Source organism: Nerophis ophidion, linkage group LG29 (genome assembly GCF_033978795.1).
Source record: "Nerophis ophidion isolate RoL-2023_Sa linkage group LG29, RoL_Noph_v1.0, whole genome shotgun sequence".
In the NCBI taxonomy this organism is placed as follows: Eukaryota; Metazoa; Chordata; class Actinopteri; order Syngnathiformes; family Syngnathidae; genus Nerophis; species Nerophis ophidion.
The window spans coordinates 8,224,053-8,247,525 of NC_084639.1; the positions used below are offsets into that span (position 1 = coordinate 8,224,053).

At 40.2% G+C, this 23,473-nt stretch overlaps 1 protein-coding gene across 2 annotated transcripts in view; it reads left to right on the forward strand.

Annotated features, from left to right (window-relative positions):
• Positions 1-23,473, forward strand: part of glra4a (glycine receptor, alpha 4a) — a 146,433-nt gene that overhangs the window by 97,162 nt on the left and 25,798 nt on the right. For both annotated transcript variants that reach the window (XM_061891651.1, XM_061891650.1), the window contains exons 5-6: positions 2,955-3,037; positions 18,845-18,982. In XM_061891651.1, the coding sequence (XP_061747635.1) occupies positions 2,955-3,037; positions 18,845-18,982 (221 nt within the window). The remainder of the gene's footprint in view (positions 1-2,954; positions 3,038-18,844; positions 18,983-23,473) is intronic.

Sequence of the window (23,473 nt, forward strand, 5' to 3'; positions counted from 1 at the left end):
GTACGATAATATCGGACTGCCGATATGTAACATTGGAAATTATCGGTATCGGTTTCAAAAAGTAAAATGTATGACTTTTTAAAACGCTGCTGTGTACACGGACGTAGGGAGAAGTACAGAGCGCCAATAAATCATATAATATCTACGGCTTTTCACACACGCAAGTGAATGAAGGGCGTACTTGGTCAACAACCATACAGGTCACACTGAGGGGGGTTATATAAACAACTTTAACACTGTTACAAATATGCGCCACACTGTGAACCCACACCAAACAAGAATGGCAAACACATTTCGGCAGAACATCCCCACCGTAACACAACATAAACACAACGGAATAAATAGCCAAAACCCCTTGCAGCATTAACTCTTCCGGGACGCTACAATATACTCCCTACCCCGCCCTCCCAAACCCCGCCCACCTCAACCTCCTCATGCCCTCTCAGTGAGAGGATGTTCCAAATTCCTAGCTGCTATTTTGAGGCATTTTTAAAAAATGATAATGCAATTTATAACTTCAATAATAAATATGGCAGTGCTATGTTGGAATATTGGGAAAAAAAACATTATCGGACATCCCTAATCTTTACATCTATTAATTTTCTTGATTAGATGTTTGGTTACAATAACTGTTAATTTCCCCCAATGAATCGAATAAGTTTAGTGGAGCGGCCGACACTTGGAGTAGTAGCAACTCTCAATATGATCATTTTTAAGTATTGGGTACAAATTGTTCAGTCAAATATCAAAGTTATCGACTAAAAAGTGCAATATTTTGTCCTGAAGCAAGATCCAGCCAACATTTAAGAACATTGAAATTTGACCCTCAATGTTTTTGGCAACACCTGCCGTGAGGTGGCAACTTGTCCAGGGTGTACGCCGCCTTCTGCCACCAATGCAGCTTAGATAGACTCCAGTCCCCCCAGCCCCGTGCCAGCGACTTGAGGGTTCCAGGTTCGAGCCCCACTTCCGTCATCCTAGTCACTGCCGTTGTGTCCTTGGGCAAGACACTTTACCCACCTGCTCCCAGTGCCACCCACACTGGTTTAAATGTAAACATGAGATATGGGTAAAGCGGTTTGAGTCACTAGAGAAAAAGCGCTATATAAATATAATTCACTTCACTTGACTTCATTATAATACAACAGTGGTTCTCAAATGGGGGTACTCGTAACCCTGGGGGTACCTGAAGGTATGCCAAGGGGTACGTAAGATTTTTAAGAAATATTATAAAAATAGAAAGGATTCAAAAATCCTTTATAAATATATTTATTGAATAATACTTTAACAAAATATGAATGTATGTTCATAAACTGTGAAAAGAAATGCAACAATGCAATATTCAGCGTTGACAGTTTTTGTGGACATGTTCCATAAATATTGATGTTAAAGATTTATTTTTTTGAGAAAAAATGTTTAGAATTAAGTTGATGAATCCAGATGGATCTCTATTACAATCCTCAAAGAGGGCACTTTAAGTTGATGATTACTTCTATGTGTAGAAATTTTTATTAATAATTGAATCACTTGTTTATGTTAAAACAACTTTTTAGTTATTTTTATATCTTTTTTTCAAAATAATTCAAAAAATACCACTACAAATGAAAATATTTTGCACTGTTATACAATTTAATAAATCAGAAACTGATGACATAGTGCTGTATTTTACTTCTTTATCTCTTTTTTTTTTCAACCAAAAATGCTTTGCTCTGATTAGGGGGTACTTGAATTAAAAAAATAATAATAATTCACAGGGGGTACATCACTGAAAAAAGGTTGAGAATCACTGCCTTAGAGCATAGGGCGAGACTGTGACTAAGTGTGCAGCTCCATGCGTTCTCCTCATGAGCTAAATTGAACTCTGTCTCTGCATGATTCCTTGCTTCTTGTCTCTGTTTAATAGATGTCAACAGTGTTTGAACCTGACAAAAAATTCAAAAAAGCAGGCATCAGAGATGCTAACTGCTAGAGCTAACAAACATAGCTCCTTTGAATCCCTCAATGATGTCACATTTTAGAAGGGAACAGGCCCCGCCTTTTAAAGTCACAGGCCCGCACACCGAGTTGCCAGATATTTTAAAAAATGTTTTTAAAGTAACGTATAATTACATTAATGAAATGGTTATTCTTTATCTCTTTTTTTCAACCAAAAATGCTTTGCTCTGATTAGGGGGTACTTGAATTAAAAAAAAAAAATGTTCACAGGGGGTACATCAATGAAAAAAAGGTTGAGAACCACTGCCTTAGAGCGTAGGGCGAGACTGTGACTAAGTGTGCAGCTCCATGCGTTCTCCTCATGAGCTAAATTGAACTCTGACTCTGCATGATTCCTTGCTTCTTGTCTCTGTTCAATAGATGTCAACAGTGTTTGAACCTGACAAAAGATTCAAATAACACATGCGACTTATTAATAAACCGGTTTCTACTCGTCATTTTACTATTCATGAAAACATCTGTTACATTAATTCGGGCCATTCTCAGGTTTGGCGACACACTTTCAGGGCTCGGAACAGATGACAAGCAAAGTATATGAGCAGATGAAATCATTTGTAGCAAAGTCGTCAGGCTGTAGAGACATTCTGTCAATGACGGCGTGCCAGCAAATGGCTGCCCATGTGTGTTTACCGCGGGGCAGCCGTGGCGTCGGCGCAGCACAGCAGGTAATTACACCGCTTGTCTCGCCGGCACGCTCCCAAATTGCTCCCTCTCCCCCCCGAGCATCCCCGGCCTGTTGACGCGCCCGTTCCACCGCAAATACGCTCCGGCAGCAAAATGCATTGGGGTCCATATTTGGTGATTAAACACAAGCAAACAAGCCAACTTGCACTGATTGTTCATTTCATACCAGCTTTTTTTGAATTTTTTCTGTCTGTTGTGATTCCTTTTTGTGTTGTTTTCCGCCCTAGCCTCCTGTGGCTCTTCTCCTTGCCTTTCAATCTGCTTGTCTATCTCAGGCTGACTCTCATCCTGTCCTGCCCCATGGACTTGAAGAATTTCCCCATGGACATTCAGACGTGTACCATGCAGCTTGAGAGCTGTGAGTCTTTTTCTTCTTGTCTTCCTTCCCCCTCCCCCCACGTTTGTCTCGCTTTTTTTTTTCACTTTTGTGCCGCGTTCAAGTATAACTGATTTGGGTCGGCACAATGATGAAACTTTTTCCACTGTTCTCAGCTTTATTTTTCTTCCTTCCAAGCTGCGGGCGACAATCAGACAATGTCGGTATCCCGTCTTTCTTTGGCTTACGCCCTCAAAAGTTAAACTTTTCGGTGTACATATACAAACCCCGTTTCCATATGAGTTGGGAAATTGTGTTAGATGTAAATATAAACGGAATACAATGATTTGCAAATACTTTTCAACCCATATTCAATTGTGTATATATATATATATATATATGCATACATATACATATACATACATACATATATATATACATACATATACATACATATATACATATGCATACATATATACATAGACATACATACATACATACATATATACATATACACATATATATATACATATATATACACATATATACAGTACATACATATACACATATATACATACATATACACATATATACATACATATACATACATATATATATATACATATACACACATATATATATATATATACATACATATATACATATACATACATATATATATATATATATATATACATACATATATACATATATATATATATATACATACATATATACATATACATACATACATATATACATATACACATATATATATATATATATATATACATATACACATATATACATACATATACACATATAAACATACATATACATACATACCGATATACATATATATATGTACATATACACATATATACATACATATACACATATAAACATACATATACATACATACCGATATATATATATATATATATATATATATATATATATATACATACATACACATACACATACATACATCCATCCATCCATCCATTTTCTACCATTTATTCCCTTTCGGGGTCGCGGGGACACTGGCGCCTATCTCAGCTACAATCGGGCGGAAGGCAGGGTACACCCTGGACAAGTCGCCACCTCATACATATACATATATATAAATATATATGTATATATATATTGTAGATGAGATAGGCTCCAGCGCCCCCCGCAACCCCAAAGGGAATAAGCGGTAAAAAATGGATGGATGTATATATATACATACATATACATATATTCCTCACGTACTAATTGACTAAAAGAGTGCGCACTTGCCGCACGCTAGCCCGACACTGATGTCACGTTATCGATGGGAAAATGCATTTTTTGACAATTCGATCTGCCTGGTCAGCTAGGAGACCCCGAGAGTAACAAGCTAAGGATAATATTTGAATAATGTTTTTAATATTGCTGTGCAGCACTTTGGAAACATTTTTGTTGTTTAAATGTGCTATATAAATAAAGTGGATTGGATTGAAGTGGTAGAAAAATAGATTTGAAAAGACAAATTTAAGAAAAAAAACTTGAGACTTCCGGCGGTCACCCGATCTAAAGTTTACCACTGGTGGGTATTTTTTTCTATACTTTTATTGTATTATTTTCACAAACAATATTACAACAAAACAATCTGAAGTTGTCTTTATTTTATACTTATAAAATATAACGCCATGATTTCAATAGTCCGGCCCCGCGTGTGCGCACATTTCCCTCCATGCGGCCCCTGAGCTAAAATGAATTGGACACCCCTGAATTGTACAAACCCCGTTTCCATATGAGTTGAGAAATTGAGTTAAATGTAAATATAAACAGAATACAATGATTTGCGAATCATTTTCAACCCATATTCAGTTGAATATGCTACAAAGACAACATATTTGATGTTCAAACTGATAAACTTTTTTTTTTTTGTGCAAATAATCATTGACTTTAGAATTTGATGCCAGCAACACGTGACAAAGAACTTGGGAAATGTGGCAATAAATACTGATAAAATTGAGGAATGCTCATCAAACACTTATTTGGAACATCCCACAGGTGTGCAGGCTAATTGGGAACAGGTGGGTGCCATGATTGGGTATAGAAACAGCTTCCCAAAAAATGCTGAGTCTTTCACAAGAAAGGATGGGGCGAGGTACACCCCTTTGTCCACAACTGCGTGAGCAAATAGTCAAACAGTTTGAGAACAACATTTCTCAAAGTGCAATTGCAAGACATTTAGGGATATCAATGCTTACGATCCATTTTATCATCAAAAGGTTCAAAGAATCTGGAGAAATCACTCCACGTAAGCGGCATGGCTGGAAACAAACATTGAATGACCGTGACCTTCGATCCCTCAGACGGCACTGTATCAAAAACTGACATCAATCTCTAAAGGATATCACCACATGGGCTCAGGAACACTTCAGAAAACCACTGTCACTAAATACAGTTTGTCACTACATCTGCAAGTGCAAGTTAAAGCTCTACTATGCAAAGCGAAAGCCATTTATCAACAACATCCAGAAACGCCGCCGGCTTCTCTGGGCCCGAGATCATCTAAGATAGACTGATGCAAAGTGGAAAAGTGTTCTGTGGTCTGACGAGTCCACATTTCAAATTTTGGGGGGAAATATTCGACATCGTGTCATCCGGACCAAAGGGGAAGCGAACCATTCGGCACTAAGTTAAAAATCTAGCATCTGTGATGGTATGGGGGTGCATTAGTGCCTAAGGCATGGGTAACTTACACATCTTTGCAGGCACCATTAATGCTGAAAGGTCCATACAGGTTTTAGAACAGCATATGCTGCCATCTAAGGGCCGTCTTTTTCATGGACGCCCCTGCTTATTTCAGCAAGACAATGCCAAGCCACAGTCAGCACGTGTTACAACAGCATGGCTTCGTAAAAAAAGAGTACGGGTACTTTCCTGGCCCGCCTGCAGTCCAGACCTGTCTCGCATTGAAAATGTGTGGCGCATCATGAAGTGTAAAATACAACAGCGGAGACCTCGGACTGTTGAACGCCTGAAGCTCTACATAGATTTAAGAATGGGAAAGTATTCCACTTTCAAAGCTTCCACAATTAGTTTCCTCAGTTCCCAAACGTTTATTAAGTGTTGTTAAAAGAAAAGCTGATGTAACACAGTGGTGAACATGCCCTTTCCCAACTACTTTGACAGGTGTTGCAGCCATGAAATTCTAAGTTAATTATTATTTTTACAAAAAAATTAAAAGTTTATGAGTTTGAACATCAAATATGTTGTCTTTGTAGAGCATTAAATTGAATATGGGTTGAAAAGGATTTGCAAATCATTATATTCTGTTTATATTTACATCTAACACCATTTCCCAACTCATATGGAAACGGGGTTTGTACTAATAAAAGTTTCAATCAATCAGTCCAGCAAAAAAATATATATATAAACAAAGAGAGGTAACTAACAGAAGTGGTCGGACAAATAAAAAAATAATTTAAAAAACTTGAGACTCCCCGTGGACCGGATTTTGGATGCTGGCGGGCTGTGTTTAGCCCACGGACCTTAGTTTGGGAACCCCTGGTATAAAGAGTCTGATAAGGGTAGATCGGGTAATATGGGAAGCCAATAAAACCCCTTTAAAATGTTATTTTCCCTTTCACTGATAAAGCCAATAGGAGCAAATAATGCTCTCCGCCTCACCCTCATGGAGCAGATAGCATCCACCCCCCCTCAAGTAAAACCAATTCCCAGCATATAAATAATAAAAGCTGAATTTTGCGTCGCTGTTATTAAACGCGACCCCGCCCCCACCCAGCTCTCGGTGCCTGGCGCTGACCTGCGTCCATACCCCGCGGTGTTCACGCACAAATGACTGAGGCTCCTGTGCTTATCTGAGTGCACACAAACAAAAGGTATTTGTTTTTTGTTTTCTCCCAGCTCATCACACCCCCTCTTTGTACTGAGAACAATATGATTTATCTCCAGCAGATCATTTGAAAGAAATGACGCAGCATGTGCGTCATGATGGTTTTATCTTTCAGGGCATGTTTGAAGCACAAACACAGTCGTATTATGGTATGATAACCAGCAGAGGCGCTGTCGAGTCAGTCTAAACGAGAACCAATCAAACTATGGGAAATACACGATATTGCCAAAAATATTTGACTCACATTTGAACTTTGAAGTGCCATCCCATTCCTAAGCCATAGGGTTCAATATGATGTGGGTCCACCTTTTGCAGCTATTACAGCTTCAACTCTTCTGGGAAGGCTGTCCACAAGGTTGCGGAGTGTGTTTATAGTAATTTTCCACCATTGGTGAGGTCACACACTGATGTTGGTCAAGAAGGCCTGGTTCTCAGTCTCCATTCTAATTCATCCCAAAGGTGTTCTATTGGGTTCAGGTCAGGACTCTGTGCAGGCCAGTCAAGTTCATCCACACCAGACTCTGTCATCCATATCTTTATGTGTCTTGCTTTGTGCACTGGTGCACAGTCATGTGGGAAGAGGAAGGGGGCCCGCTCCAAACTGTTCCCACAAGGTTGGGAGAATGGAATTGTCCAAAATGTTTTGGTATCCTGGAGCACTCAAAGTTCCTTTCACTGGAACTAAGGGGCCAAGCCCAACTCCTAAAAAATAACTCCACGCCATAATTCCTCCTCCACTAAATTTCACATTTGGCACAAAGCAGTCTTAAAAATGTACCTTTCTCCTGGCAACCTCCAAACCCAGAATATTTATATTGATGATGCTGGTCCACCTTTTGCAGCTATTACAGCTTCAACTCTTCTGGGAAGGCTGTCCACAAGGTTGCGGAGTGTGTTTCTTGAAATTGTTTACCATTCTTCCAAAAGCGCATTGGTGAGGTCACACACTGATGTTGGTCGAGAAGGCCTGGCTCTCCGTCTCCGTTGTAATTCATCCCAAAGGTGTTCTATCGGGTTCAGGTCAGGACTCTGTGCAGGCTAGTCAAGTTCACCCACACCAGACTCTGTCATCCATGTCTACACGGACCTTGCTTTGTGCACTGGTGCACAGTCATGTTGGAAGAGGAAGGGTGCTCGCTCCAAACTGTTCCCACAAGTTTGGGAGCATGGAATTCTCCAAAATGTTGAACTGGAACTAAGGGACCAAGCCCAACTCCTGAAAAACAACCCCACACCATAATTCCTCCTCCACCAAATTTCACACTCGGCACAATGCAGTCCGAAATATAGCGTTCTCCTGGCAACCTCCAAACCCAGACTGGTCCATCAGATTGCCAGATAGAAAAGCATAATTCATCACTCCAAAGATTGCATCTCCACTGCTCTACAGTCCAATGGCGACATGCTTTAAACCACTGCATCCCATGCTTTGCATTGGACTTGGTGATGTATGGCTTAGATGCAGCTGCACGGCCATGGAAACCCATTCCATGAAGCTCTCTGCGTTCTGTACGTGGGCTAATTGGAAGGTCACATGATGTTTGGAGCTCTGTAGCAACTGACTGTGCAGAAAGTCTTTGCACTATGCGCTTCAGCATCCGCTGACCCCTCTCTGTCAGTTTACGTGGCCTACCACTTGGTGGCTGAGTTGCTGTTGTTCCCAAACTCTTCCATGTTCTTATAATAAAGCCCACAATTGACTGTGGAATATTTAGGAGCGAGGATATTTCACTGACTGGATTTGTTGCACAGGTGGCCTCCCATGACAGTTCCACGCTGGAAATTACTGAAAGCGGCCCATTCTTTCACAAATGTTTGTTGAAACATGCCTAAGGGCTTGATTTTCTTTACACCTGATTCTGATCTCTTGGATGGGTGGCCAAATACTTTTGGCAATATAGTTTATATAGATGAGCGGTATCTCAACATATGAGCCTAATTGGTTCTGTGACCGAGCTCTTAACTCAAGACACTTGTATCTGAAATCAACATTTCTCATTCAATCACCATCTTTAAATGTGTCATGCCTGTTTAAAAGAGAAACAGTCTTTTGGATTATAAACAATGTATTAAATAAGTAATGTAAATAATCTACAGCCTTTACCCTAGAGAGTGGACTTCTACGTTATCTCCTTCCAGCAGTAGCTCCCACTCAAACACACTATCTGCAGCTTTTCCATATTTTCATGGATAAATGTCCACCACTTATACAGCAAAGGGCAAAAGTTTGAACACATTCTCATTCAATGCGCTCTCTTTATTTTCATGACTATTTACATTGGAGATTGTCCCAGTCAAACACGCTATCAGCAGCTTTTCCATATTTTTTGGGATAAATGTCCACCGCTTATACAGTACAGGCCAAAAGTTTGGACACACCTTCTCCTCATTCAATGTGTTTACTTTATTTTCATGACTATTTACATTGTAGATTGTCCCAGTCAAACACGCTATCTGCAGCTTTTCCATATTTTCATGGATACATGTCCACCGCTTATATAGAACAGGCCAAAAGTTTAGACACACCTTCTCCTAATTCAATGCGTTTTGTTTATTTTTATGACTATTTACATTGTAGATTGTCACTGAAGGCATCAAAACTATGAATGAACACATGTGGAGTTATGTACTTAACACAAAAAAGGTGAAATAACTGAAACCATGTCTTATATTCTAGTTTCTTCAAAATAGCCACCCTTTGCTCTGATTAGTTTTTTTGCACACTCTTGGCATTCTCTCGATGAGCTTCAATTGGTTGTTACCTGAAAATACCTTAGAGTGGACTTTGACGTTTTCTCCTTCCAGCCGCGTCTCCCAGTCAAACACACTAACTGCAGCTTTTTAATATTTTCATGGATAAATGTCCACCGCTTATACAGTACAGGCCAACATTTTGGACACACCTTCTCCTAATTCAATGTGTTTTGTTTATTTTCATGACTATTTACATTGTAGATAGTCACTGAAGACTTCAAAACTATGAATGAACACATGTGGAATTATGTACTTAACAAAAAAAGGTGAAATAAATGAAAATATGTTTTGTATTCTAGTTTCTTCAAAATAGCCAGCCTTTGCTCTGATTAGTTTTTTGCACACTCTTGGCATTCTCTCGATGAGCTTCAATAGGTTGTCACCTGAAAATACCTTGGAGAGTGGACTTTGGCGTTTTCTCCTTCCAGCAGCGTCTCCCAGTCAAACACACTAACTGCAGCTTTTCAATATTTTCATGGATAAATGTCCACCGCTTATACAGTACAGGCCAAAAGTTTAGACATACCTTCTCCTAATTCAATGCGTTTTGTTTATTTTTATGACTATTTACATTGTAGATTGTCACTGAAGGCATCAAAACTATGAATGAACACATGTGGAGTTATGTACTTAACACAAAAAAGGTGAAATAACTGAAACCATGTTTTATATTCTAGTTTCTTCAAAATAGCCACTCTTTGCTCTGATTAGTTATTTTGCACACTCTTGGCATTCTCTCAATGAGTTTCAAGAGGTTGTCACCTGAAAATACCTTAGAGTGGACTTTGACGTTTTGTCCTTCCAGCCGCGTCTCCCAGTCAAAAACACTAACTGCAGCTTTTCAATATTTTCATGGATAAATGTCCACCGCTTATACAGTACAGGCCAAAAGTTCTGAAGGCATCAAAACTATGAATGAACACATGTGGAGTTATCTACTTAACACAAAAAAGGTGAAATAACTGAAAACATGTTTTATATTCTAGTTTCTTCAAAATAGCCGGCCTTTGCTCTAATTAGTTTTTTGCACACTCTTGGCATTCTCTCGATGGGCTTCAAAAGGTCGTCACCTGAAAGGGTTTTCCCTTCACAGGTGTCATAGTTTTGATGCCTTCAGTGACAATCTACAATGTAAATAGTCATGAAAATAAAGAAAAAGGCATTAAAATAAGAAGGTGTGTCCAAACTTTTGGCCTGTACTGTGTATTATTTTAAAAGCATTTGCTGGCGTTCGACTCATTCTGCTTTAGTACGGCGCGGGCTAGCAGTGATACGCTCAAATTGTTTCGCCAAGTTGCCGACACGGGCTGTCGTGTTTTTAATGATTTATTTCTTGAATTCGATGAATATCATCCACTTCTTCTCAGCACTGTCCTTCCCACTCCATTTCTTCCTTCTCATTGTTGGAATAATAAGTTATTTCGATCTCTAATGCTGATGTCTGATAATGTTTTTTTTGCCGATATCCGATATTCCGATATTGTCCAACTCGTAATTACCGACTCCCGATAACTTTTCTGATATTACATTTTCAAAGCATTTATCGGCTGATATAATCGGATATCTCTACTTGTCACTAAACGTTTTGCTTTGTTCTATTACTTTATTGCAGTATTTTCACAAAATTATGCAATATTTTGCCCTTTAAAAAAAAAACAATAATTACAATAAATGTCATATATATATGTAAAATAAAATTAAATAAATTAAGTACAGAATTGTTTTATTTTTTATTTTTGCTTGTAACTTAAAGCACAAAAATGAGCCAAGAGACAGCTCTTATCTCAAAACACTCTTAAATTGAGGAATAACATTATTATAATAGCATTGTTAATTGCTCCTGATGGGTGCTGGTTAGCGCCTTGCATGGCAGCTCCCTCCATCAGTGTGTGAATGTGTGTGTGAATGGGTAAATGTGGAAGTAGTGTCAAAGCGCTTTGAGTACCTTGAAGGTAGAAAAGCGCTATACAAGTACAACCCATTTATTTATTTATTTATTTAAAGTGTTATTATGGAAACGGAAGTTGGGAACATTCAAAGATTCTCAAAATCAAGACAATTTTTGACGTCGATACGTCACCCTTTCTTGTCTTTGCTGAACACTAAAATGATGGTCCGACATTTTGTCATGCCACGCTAGTCAAACTTGAACGGTTCAGAGTTTGTCCTAAAATTTGAAGTAAAATACGAGGCTCATTTTCCTTGCTTTTTACAAACCTGTTGTATTTTTTTTTGCGTGTTTTTCATGTTTTTGGGCATATATGTTGTTTAATTTTCTGAGCTTTTGCAGTGTTTGATTTTACTACACTTTTCCCCGTCACTAAACTCTGCCACCAGAGGAGTCTGGAAGTTAAAGTTTAGAAGTAAACTAGAAAAAAAGCAACGCAATGCCTTTCTTCAGTGCAGCTATCGACACCTACGTATTACTGCGCCTACAAAATTCCAAGAATTCGTAGAATAACGATGTCATACTTACATTCAAAACATTAAACAAGCTGTAGAGGCTACAGTGTACAAACTAGAAATTAACGGTGTAAAAATGTTGGCGAAAAGTTGATACGGGGACCAGCCAGTAAGCCACACCCAAAGGCCATACTTGCCAACCCTCCCGAAATTCAGCGCCTCTCCCGAAAACCTCCCGGGACAAATTTTCTCCCGAAAATCTCCCGAAATTCAGACGGAGCTGGAGGCCACGCTCCCTCCAGCTCCATGAGAACCTGACTCAGCAATGTTGTGACCCTCGTAAACAGGACAATACTGCCATCTGCTGTGCATACAATAGAATGTAAATATATTCTACATTTAAGTGCAGTCAAGGAACATGCATTAGGGAGTCTGTTCTGAAGCCCACAGTAAAGAGACGTAACTTCATCATGTCGCCTGGTTATTGACTCCAACCCAATATATTACACCGTCGACGAGCAAAATGGAGAAATACGCTTGCAAGTTCCAGAACGATTGGAAACAAGAATTTCAGTTTATCCAGGAAAGTTCGAAGGGGAAGGGGGTAAGTCGCCTGTAAATTTTGTAGAACAGACCTCTCCATTGAACACAGCGGCCGAACGGATATACTCAGCCACGAACGGTCAGCGAAGCACAAAGCGTCCGCAACGCAACATTGTTTACAACCCAGTTTTATGGGCCACCTCGCAAAATGGAGACCCGATGGTGTAACTTATGCTGAGACAAAGATGGCTATGCTGATAGCTGGAAGCAAAATCCGTTCTCATTTGCGGATGTCTTCAACATCCGCAAATGAGAACAGTTTGTCTGTCTCCGGATTCGGAGATCGCTCGCCAATACACAAATGGCCAAGCGAACGTTGCTCAAATAGTGAAAGGTAAGTGTTGTTGTTATTATTTTTTAGTAACCAGCAAGCACAGTACAGTTAGTAGAACAACTTTTTTTATTACTGTGTATTTAAAAAATATTAATATTACATTTTTTTTTTTTTTTTTCATCAACTTTGTGAGTTTGCAACCACACAAACTTGTAAAACAGGACAATACTGCGATCTACTGTACATAGAATAGAATGTAAATATAGTTTACATTTAAGTGCAGTCAGGGAACATGCATTAGGGAGTCTGTTCTGAAGCCCACAGTAAAGAGACGTAACTTCATCACGTCGCCTGGTTATTGACTCCAACCCATTACACCGTCGACGGGCAAAATGAAAAAATACGCTTTCAAGTTCCAGAACGATTGGAAACAAGAATTTCAGCTTATCCAGGAGAGTTCGAAGGGGAAGGGGTAAGTTCCCTGTAAATTTTGTAGAACAGACCTCTCCATTGAACACAGCGGCCGAACGGATATACTCAGCCACGAACGGTCAGCGAAGCACAAGGCGTCCGCAACGCAACATCGTTTACAACCCAGTTTTATGGGCCACCTCGAAAAATGGAGACCCGATCGTGTAACTTATGCTGAGACAAAAGATGGCTATGCTGATAGCTGGAAGCAAAATCCCGTTCTCATTCGCGGTTGTCTACAACATCCGCAAATGAGAACAGTTTGTCTGTCTCCGGATTCGGAGATCGCTCGCCAATACACAAATGGCAAAACAAAGGTTACTCAAATAGTGAAAGGTAAGTGTTGTTGTTTTGTTTTTTTAGTAACCAGCAAGCACAGTACAGTTAGTAGAACAACTGTTTTTGTTACTGTGTATTTTAAAAATATTAATATTACATATTTTTTTCAACTTTGTGCGTTCGCAACCACACAAACTTGTAAAATGAATCCCACCTGTGTTATTGCATTAGAATTTGGTGTTTGACAAGTGCCATCACCTCGGCCAGAACTGGACGTTCCAAGTTTTACTGCTGCGACCCTCGCTGTGGTGACATGAAATAGAGCGAGGGAGGCGAGCACTAAAACAACAACAACAACAACACTGGGGGGCTGTAATATCCAAGGCCAATCGTCTTTCATGCAAGGCACAGCTGAGAAAAGTGAGAATCGAAGGATAACACATTTTGCCTCATGAAAGTATCATTTGGTATGCGGGTAATAGCCTCACTTCCCCCATTAATGCGTGCCGGATTTTATTGTTTATTTACAGGAGCTTCAAAGCGCTGGCTTTTATGACGTAAAAAAAAAGGCTGTTGAACATGAAAAAGAAGCTCTGCTATGACAAACAGTCATTGCCTCACCTTCTGCATTCCAGTCACTCGCAGAGAACGTTTTTTATTGCACCTTGAACACTACGTCAATTAGGCGCAGCTGCAGCCTGCAGAAGAAAGGAGGAAAAAAATTAAATAAATAAATAAAAACATAGATTATCTCAGGAAAGCATTGGCATTCCCCACGCTTGTTAGAGGAGGTGACTGACAGAGAATCCCCTTCGAGAACAAGATAAAGTATATTTTTGTGCAGTTGTTTTTCAGCCGAGGAGGCCATAACAACTTGAATAATTTATGTCGGGGTCCTAACGGGTCCGGGTAGGCATGAGTATTATTCAAATGTGGTCCTGCATTGTTGTTGCACGCCGCATGCATTTTTAATGTAATCCACTGTATAATCAGGCAAGTACAGCCTTCCAGTTCGAGATTGTAGAAAAACCGCGAGCAGGATAATTGGACTCGTACTTAGCGAGGCGTTCAAAGGGCTTTGAGAAAAGTGTGTATTTATACATTAATCAGTTTCTTACATGAATACAATATGCTTCTGATGCGTAACCTCGTAGCAGCGTCGACAGCAGCGCTGTGCTGAGCTGACCTTTACTCTGACAAGCGCGACGGCGGAGGTCAGCACGCGAGAGTTTCCGCTTCCTCGCCGTGTCTAATTAGTCAAGGCTCCCGATGACTCGTTGGCAACGTTCAAGGAAACGCATCATTTTGCTGCGAATTGGGGGTGGGGAGTGGGAGAGGGAGTGGGGGCGTGGCCGGGGGTTGGGAAGGAGGCGTGGTTTGGGCGGGGGGCGTGGTTAGGAGGGGACGAGTATAATTCACCAACTCGAGTATTTCACATATATGTATGAAATACTTGACTTTCAATGAATTCTAGCTATATATATTTATTTTATTATATACATTAATAAAATAGTTGAATTTCAGACGGCACCTATCAAATACACAGTAATAAAAACACAGTTCTTCTACTAACTGAACTGTGCTTGCTGGTTATTAAAAAAAAAAAAACAACACTTACCTTTCGCTATTTGAGTAACCTTTGTTCTGCCGTTTGCGTGCCGTAATGGCGAGAGTCACTTGCCGTCAGGTGGGAAACACCACGTAAATCATTGGCCAATCAAAAAGCAACCCCATAACGCTATAGCCAACATTCACCAGGAGATGGCAACAGACAACATAGAATCACTCTATTACAGACGGCGTCGCCATGGCTGTGACTTCTTCGTTCTTCTGCTTCGTCTCCTTGTGTGTGCAGTTTTTTAGTCAAATCCGTAGATGTTTTAACGTGATTGGGCAGGCAAGCTGTTTATATAACAGGAAAGTGGATGTGAAAACTGGCTGTCCCCACTCATGTTCGCATGGAGCTGGAGGGGGCGTGAATTTCGGGAGATTTCCGGGAGAAAATTTCTTCCGGGAGATTTTCGGGAGAGGCACTGAATTTCGGGAGTCTCCCGGGAATTCCGGGAGGGTTGGCAAGTATGCATTGATACAACGTTGATTATACGCACATGTCCTTTAAAAGTGACTTTGAAACAACGTGGCAAAATAGTTGTATTAATAAAGTGAGACAACGTTGATGTCCAATGTCTTTGGTTGGGAAATGACCAAATTTCAATGGTCACATCAACGTCACAACCTCACATTGAATAAACGTCAAAAAGCATGTTGTTTCAACGTTAGGTTTGAGTTGTCGAATTAACGTCACAACTTGACATTGAATATATATTTTAACATTGTATTTGCGTTGTAGGATATTGGTTGGAAAATTACCAAATTTCAATGGTCAAATTAACGTTACAACCTGACATTGGATAAATGTTGTCAAAAAGCATGTTGTTTCAACGTTGTATTTGTGTTGTAGAAAATTGGTTGGAAAACGACCAAATTTCAATGGGCCAATCAACGTCAGAACCCAACATTGATTAAACTTTGTCAAAAAGCATGTTGTTTCAACGTTATGTTTGTGTTGTAAAATATTGGTTGGAAAATGACCACCTTTCAATGGTCAAATCAACGTCACAACCCAACATTGATCAAACTTTGTCAAAAAGCATGTTGTTCCAACGTTAGGTTTGAGTTGTCGCATATTGGTTGGAAAATGACCAAATTTCAATGGTCATATCAACGTCACAACCTGACATTGATTAAATGTTGTCAAAAAGCATGTTGTTTCAACATTATGTTTGTGTTGTAAAATAGTGGTTGGAAAATGACCAAATTTCAAATATCAAATCAACGTCAGAACCCACCATTGAATAATTGTTGTCAAAAGGCATGTTGTTTCAACGTTGTATATGTGTTGTAGAATATTGGTTGGAAAATAATCAAAACTCAATTGTCAAATCAACGTCAGAACCCAACATTGAATAGATGTTGTCAAAAAGCATGTTGTTTCAACGTTGTATTTGTGTTGTAGAAAATTGGTTGGAAAACGACCAAATTTCAATGGGCCAATCAACGTCAGAACCCAACATTGATTAAACTTTGTCAAAAAGCATGTTGTTTCAACGTTATGTTTGTGTTGTAAAATATTGGTTGGAAAATGACCACCTTTCAATGGTCAAATCAACGTCACAACCCAACATTGATCAAACTTTGTCAAAAAGCATGTTGTTCCAACGTTAGGTTTGAGTTGTCGCATATTGGTTGGAAAATGACCAAATTTCAATGGTCATATCAACGTCACAACCTGACATTGATTAAATGTTGTCAAAAAGCATGTTGTTTCAACATTATGTTTGTGTTGTAAAATAGTGGTTGGAAAATGACCAAATTTCAAATATCAAATCAACGTCAGAACCCACCATTGAATAATTGTTGTCAAAAGGCATGTTGTTTCAACGTTGTATATGTGTTGTAGAATATTGGTTGGAAAATAATCAAAACTCAATTGTCAAATCAACGTCAGAACCCAACATTGAATAGATGTTGTCAAAAAGCATTTTGTTTCAACGTTGTATTTTTGTTGTAGAATATTAGTTGGGAAATGACCAAATTTCAATGGTGAAATCAACGTCCCAATCTGACATTGGCTAAACGTTGTCAAAAACGCCCATGTGGTGATATCCTTTACGCACTGATGTTTTTTGATGCAGTGCCCCCTGAAATATCGAAGGTCTGTAATATCATCGCCTGCATGCAGTGATTTCTCCAGATTCTCTGAACCTTTTGATGATGTTACGGAGCGTAGCTGGTGAAATCCCATAAATTCCTTGCAATGGCTGGTTGAGAAATGTTGTTGTTAAACTGTTCAACAATTTCGTCACGCATTTGTTCACACAGTGGTGACCCTCGCCCCGTCATTGTTTGTGAATGACTGAGCATTTCTTGGAAGCTGCCTTTTATACCCAATCATGGCACAAACTTGTTCCCAATTAGCCCTTTTCACCTGTGGGATGTTCCAAATAAGTGTTTGATGAGCATTCCTCAGCTTGCTCAGTCTTCTTTGCCGCTTGTGCCAGCTTTTATGAAACATGATGCAAGCATCAAATTCCAAATTAGCTAATATATGCCATAAATAATGTTTCTCAGTTTGAACGTTGAGTATTTTGTCTTTGCAGTCTATTCTATTGAATAAAAGTTGATATGGATAAGCGAATCATTGTATTCTCTTTTTATTGACCATTTACACAACGTGCCAACTTCACTGTTTTATTGTGCGCTTGCACACCAGTTAATGTTGGTCTATGTTAATCTGGACCCCAGGATGCAGAGACTGCAGGCCAAGTGCAGATTAAAATCCCCATTTTTGGGGAAAACACAACAAAAACAGTGCAGCAGGGGAGTGCACAAAAAGCGGCCATGAATTGATTTAACGTGGACAAATTGAAACAATTTGAAAAACTTATTCAGGTGTTACTATTCGGTGGTCAATTGTACGGAATATGTGCTGTACTGTGCAATCTACTAATAAAAGTTTCAATCAATCAATCAAAGCCTCATCTCGAGGACGGGGGCTGGTATAAGAAGGTTCCTAATTGACAACCAGGTGAGAGAAACAGCACTCAGAAACGTGACAAACGAGAAGTGGAAGAAAATAAGTGCACTGGACAGAAAATAATACAAAATACAGGAAACTAATGATAAAGTTTATACTGTCATGTGGAAATTATGACAGCACGTGGGTTCAGGTCAAATATTTAAAGAGGTACAGGACCCTGATAAGTCACTGCTCCGGGGACAAATATTACTGGGGCAGCATAGCTCGGTTGGTAGAGTGGCTGTGCCAGCAACTTGAGGGTTGCAGGTTCGATTCCCGCTTCCGCCATCCTAGTCACTGCTGTTGTGTCCTTGGGCAAGACACTTTACCCACCTGCTCTCAGCGCCACCCACACTGGTTTAAATGTAACTTAGATATTGGGTTTCACTATGTAAAGCGCTTTGAGTCACTAGAGAAAAGCGCTATATAAATATAATTCACTTCACTTCACTTCACTACTATTGGAACGTCATGAAAAATTCAAATTAGCATAATATTGGACTTATCTCAGTAAAAGTGTAATGGTCAAATAATCTATAGAAGAAGAAGATAATAATTCAGCGTTTAATCCTTTCCTGCCGACTTCTCCCACAGTTGGCTACACCATGAACGACCTCATCTTCGAGTGGCTCTCTGAAAATCCTGTCCAGGTGGCCGACGACCTCACCCTGCCGCAGTTTGTGCTCAAAGACGAGATGGATTTGGGCTACTGCACCAAATATTACAACACAGGTACGCGGCAGAAGTCAATCTTTACCTTCTTCGGCTTTATTTACCTGAACCGCGGAGGGGGCGGGGCATTGATATGAAACTGGTGAAAACTTTTTTTTTTCCCTAAACTAATACAGCAACTTGATATTTGTAAGTTTATTAATAGTTTGGAGTTCATGAGATAGTGAAAATAAAATGTACCTTTTTCCCATGAGACGTCCTTAGTTAAATAAGGATTTTAATTCATTTTAATCAATCAATCAATCAATCAATGTTTATTTATATAGCCCCAAATCACAAATGTCTCAAAGGACTGCACAAATCATTACGACTACAACATCCTCGGAAGAACCCACAAAGGGCAAGGAAAACTCACACCCAGTGGGCAGGGAGAATTCACATCCAGTGGGACGCCAGTGACAATGCTGACTATGAGAAACCTTGGAGAGGACCTCAGATGTGGGCAACCCTCCCCCCTCTAGGGGACCGAAAGCAATGGATGTCGAGCGGGTCTAACATGATGCTGTGAAAGTTCAATCCATAGTGGCTCCAACACAGCCGCGAGAGTTCAGTTCAAGCGGATCCAAAACAGCAACGAGAGTCCCGTCCACAGGAAACCATCTCAAGCGGAGGCGGATCAGCAGCGTAGAGATGTCTCCAACCGATACAGGCGAGTGGTCCATCCTGGGTCCCGACGAGTGGTCCATCCTGGGTCTCGACTCTGGACAGCCAGTACTTCATCCATGGTCATCGGACCGGACCCCCTCCACAAGGGAGGGGGGGACATAGGAGAAAAAAGAAAAGAAGCGGCAGATCAACTGGTCTAAAAAGGAGGTCTATTTAAAGGCTAGAGTATACAGATGAGTTTTAAGGTGAGACTTAAATGCTTCTACTGAGGTAGCATCTCGAACTGTTACCGGGAGGGCATTCCAGAGTACTGGAGCCCGAACGGAAAACGCTCTATAGCCCGCAGACTTTTTTTGGGCTCTAGGAATCACTAATAAGCCGGAGTCTTTTGAACGCAGATTTCTTGCCGGGACGTATGGTACAATACAATCGGCAAGATAGGCTGGAGCTAGACCGTGTAGTATTTTATACGTAAGTAGTAAAACCTTAAAGTCACATCTTAAGTGCACAGGAAGCCAGTGCAGGTGAGCCAGTACAGGCGTAATGTGATCAAACTTTCTTGTTCTTGTCAAAAGTCTAGCAGCCGCATTTTGTACCAACTGTAATCTTTTAATGCTAGACATGGGGAGACCCGAAAATAATACGTTACAGTAGTCGAGACGAGACGTAACAAACGCATGGATAATGATCTCGGCGTCTTTAGTGGACAAAATGGAGCGAATTTTAGCGATATTACCGAGATGAAAGAAGGCCGTTTTAGTAACGCTTTTAATGTGTGACTCAAAGGAGAGAGTTGGGTCGAAGATAAAACCTGGATTTTTTATCGAGTCACCTTGTTCTATTATTTGGTTGTCAAATGTTAAAGTTGTATTATTAAATAGAGGTCGGTGTCTAGCAGGACCGATAATCAGCATTTCCGTTTTTTTGACGTTAAGTTGCAAAAAGTTAGCGGACATCCATTGTTTAATTTCATTAAGACACGCCTCCAGCTGACTACAGTCCGGCGTGTTGGTCAGCTTTAGGGGCATGTAGAGTTGGGTGTCATCAGCATAACAGTGAAAGCTAACACCGTATTTGCGTATGATGTCATCTAGCGGCAGCATGTAGATGCTGAAGAGTACAGGGCCAAGGACCGAACCCTGGGGAACTCCACACGTTACCTTAACATAGTCCGAGGTCACATTGTTATGGGAGACGCACTGCACCCTGTCAGTAAGATAAGAGTTAAACCAAGACAGGGCTAAGTCTGACATACCAATTCGTGTTTTGATACGCTCTAATAAAATATTATGATCGACGGTATCGAAAGCAGCGCTAAGATAGAGGAGCAGCAACATAAATGACGCATTAGAATCCATCGTTAGCAATAGATCATTGGTCAATTTTGCGAGGGCTGTCTCAGTAGAGTGATTTGCCCTGAAACCAGATTGAAAGGTTTCACACAGATTGTTAAACGCTAAGTGTTCATTTAGCTGCTCTGCAACAATTTTTTCGAGGATTTTCGAAATAAAGGGAAGGTGAGACACCGGTCGGTAGTTTACCATGAGGCCAGGATCGAGGTTAGGTCTTTTAAGGAGAGGATGAATAACCGCTTTTTTGAATGCTAGGGGAACAGTGCCCGAGGAAAGTGATAAGTTTATAATATTTAGCACTGATGGACCTAATAATACAAAAAGCTCCTTGATAAGTTTCCCAGGAAGTGGGTCAAGTAAACATGTTGTTTGTTTTATTCCTTTTACACGTAACAATTCTCCTAATGTTATTTCATCAAAACGAGAGAAACTATTTTGGATATTTGCAGTATCCGCCGTATATACCATCGTATCTGTGTTACTATAACCCAGTTGTAGCTGGGACGCATTGTCTTTAATCTCCTTTCTAATAAGTTCAATTTTCTTATTAAATAACTTCATAAAGTCATCTGCCGAATGGGTGGAGCTACTGGAAGGAGTCCCTTGTTGGGTTAGCGATGCTACTGTACTAAACAAAAATTTTGGATCGTTTTTATTAATGCGGATGAGATTTGAGTAATAATTAGTTTTAGCTAAGGTAAGCATGCGTTTATAAGTTATTAAACTATCACTCCATGCTTGATGGTGCACCTGAAGTTTAGTCGTGCGCCATTTGCGTTCCAGCTTTCTACATAATAATTTCTGGGCTCTAGTTTCTTCAGTAAACCATGGCGTACGCCTTTTTGGAGCCTTTTTTAACTTCAGTGGTGCTATGTTATCAATGGTTTCGCGCAGGGCGTCGTTAAAGTTGTTAGTGAGGTTATCGATAGAGCCCACATACTTTGGGAACGGTGCCATTACCGAGGGCAGTAGGTCAGCAAGAGTCGTCGTTGTGGCAGCATTAATGTTGCGGCTGCTATAGCAGTTATTATTATTATTAGCTTGCCGAACATGAGTCTGAACTTCGAATTTTATAAGGTAATGATCGGACATTACTTTAGTATACGGGAGTATCATAACTTTGGAAACGGTGATACCTCTGACAAGCACTAGGTCTATCGTATTACCGCTGCGATGCGTCGGTTCATTTATTATTTGTGTAAGACCACAGCTATCAATTATAGTCTGGAGCGCCACGCACGGTGGGTCCAATGGGGTATTCATATGGATATTAAAGTCCTCCATTATAATTATATTATCGGCGTGCGTCACTAGATCAGCAACAAACTCTGAGAATTCACTAATAAAGTCTGAATATGGCCCTGGGGGGCGGTAGATAACGGCCAGGCACAGAGGCAGCGGTGTGGCAGTCTTCATAGAAAGCACCTCAAACGATTTATATTTATTATTTAAGTTAGGACTAAAGTTAAAGTTTTCGTTGTATATTAGTGCGACCCCCCCTCCCCTTTTAAGGGGATGGGCAATATGCGCATTCGTATAGTTAGGAGGGGATGCCTCATTTATCGCAAAAAAGTTGTCTGGTTTAAGCCAGGTTTCGCTAAGACCGATGATGTTAAGGTTGTTGTCTCTAATGACCTCATTAACTAATAACGTTTTGGGAGACAAAGATCTGATGTTTAGAAAGCCCATATTATAGGTAGTGGGCTGTTTTAAGGAGTTGTTGATAAAATTATCCGTAGTAGCAATATTAATAATGTTGCGTTTATTATGCGCAGTGTACTTAAAATAATTACGACCATACCTAGGAATTGATATGACGGGAATTTTCAGATTGTCCACTTGGTGCTGCGATAAACTGAACGCACCATAATTTGCCACCTCAGTAGAACGCATGTCTAACTCTGACGTAGTCATAGACACAGCAGAAAAAAACATTTTGTGAGTTGTGTATTATTCTACGAAAATTGCTATGTGTACAGGGATCATCCAGCCTGGCGCTGGCTAGTTCTAACTTAACTGACTCCATACCCAGGCTAGCAGGCTCTGTAATTGCCTGTGACCGGGCTTGCTCTAGTGCAGTTAGTCAAATGTGGCTCAATGCGAAATCTATGTTCCGAGACAAGAGGATAGCGCCTTCCTGGTTAGGGTGAAGGCCGTCTCTCCTCAGCAAGCCAGGTTTGCCCCAGAAAGAGGGCCAATTATCAATAAACGTAAATCCCTGTTGTCTACAGAAGCTATCCAGCCACTTGTTAAGATAGACTAATCTGCTATATCTCTCATCATTGCCTCTCCCAGGCAGGGGGCCAGAGACAATTACTCGATGCCTGGACATCTTTCTAGCGAGATTACAAGCCCTGGCTATGTTTCTCTTTGTAATCTCTGATTGTCTCATCCTAACGTCATTGGAGCCAACGTGTATTACTATATTCGCATAACTAGTGGTGCGGTTAGCCTGTCGTACGTGTTTACTAGGCCTGTTGCGAGTTAGCTCCCTAAGATTAGCTTCAATGTCAGGTGCTCTGCCCCCGGGAAT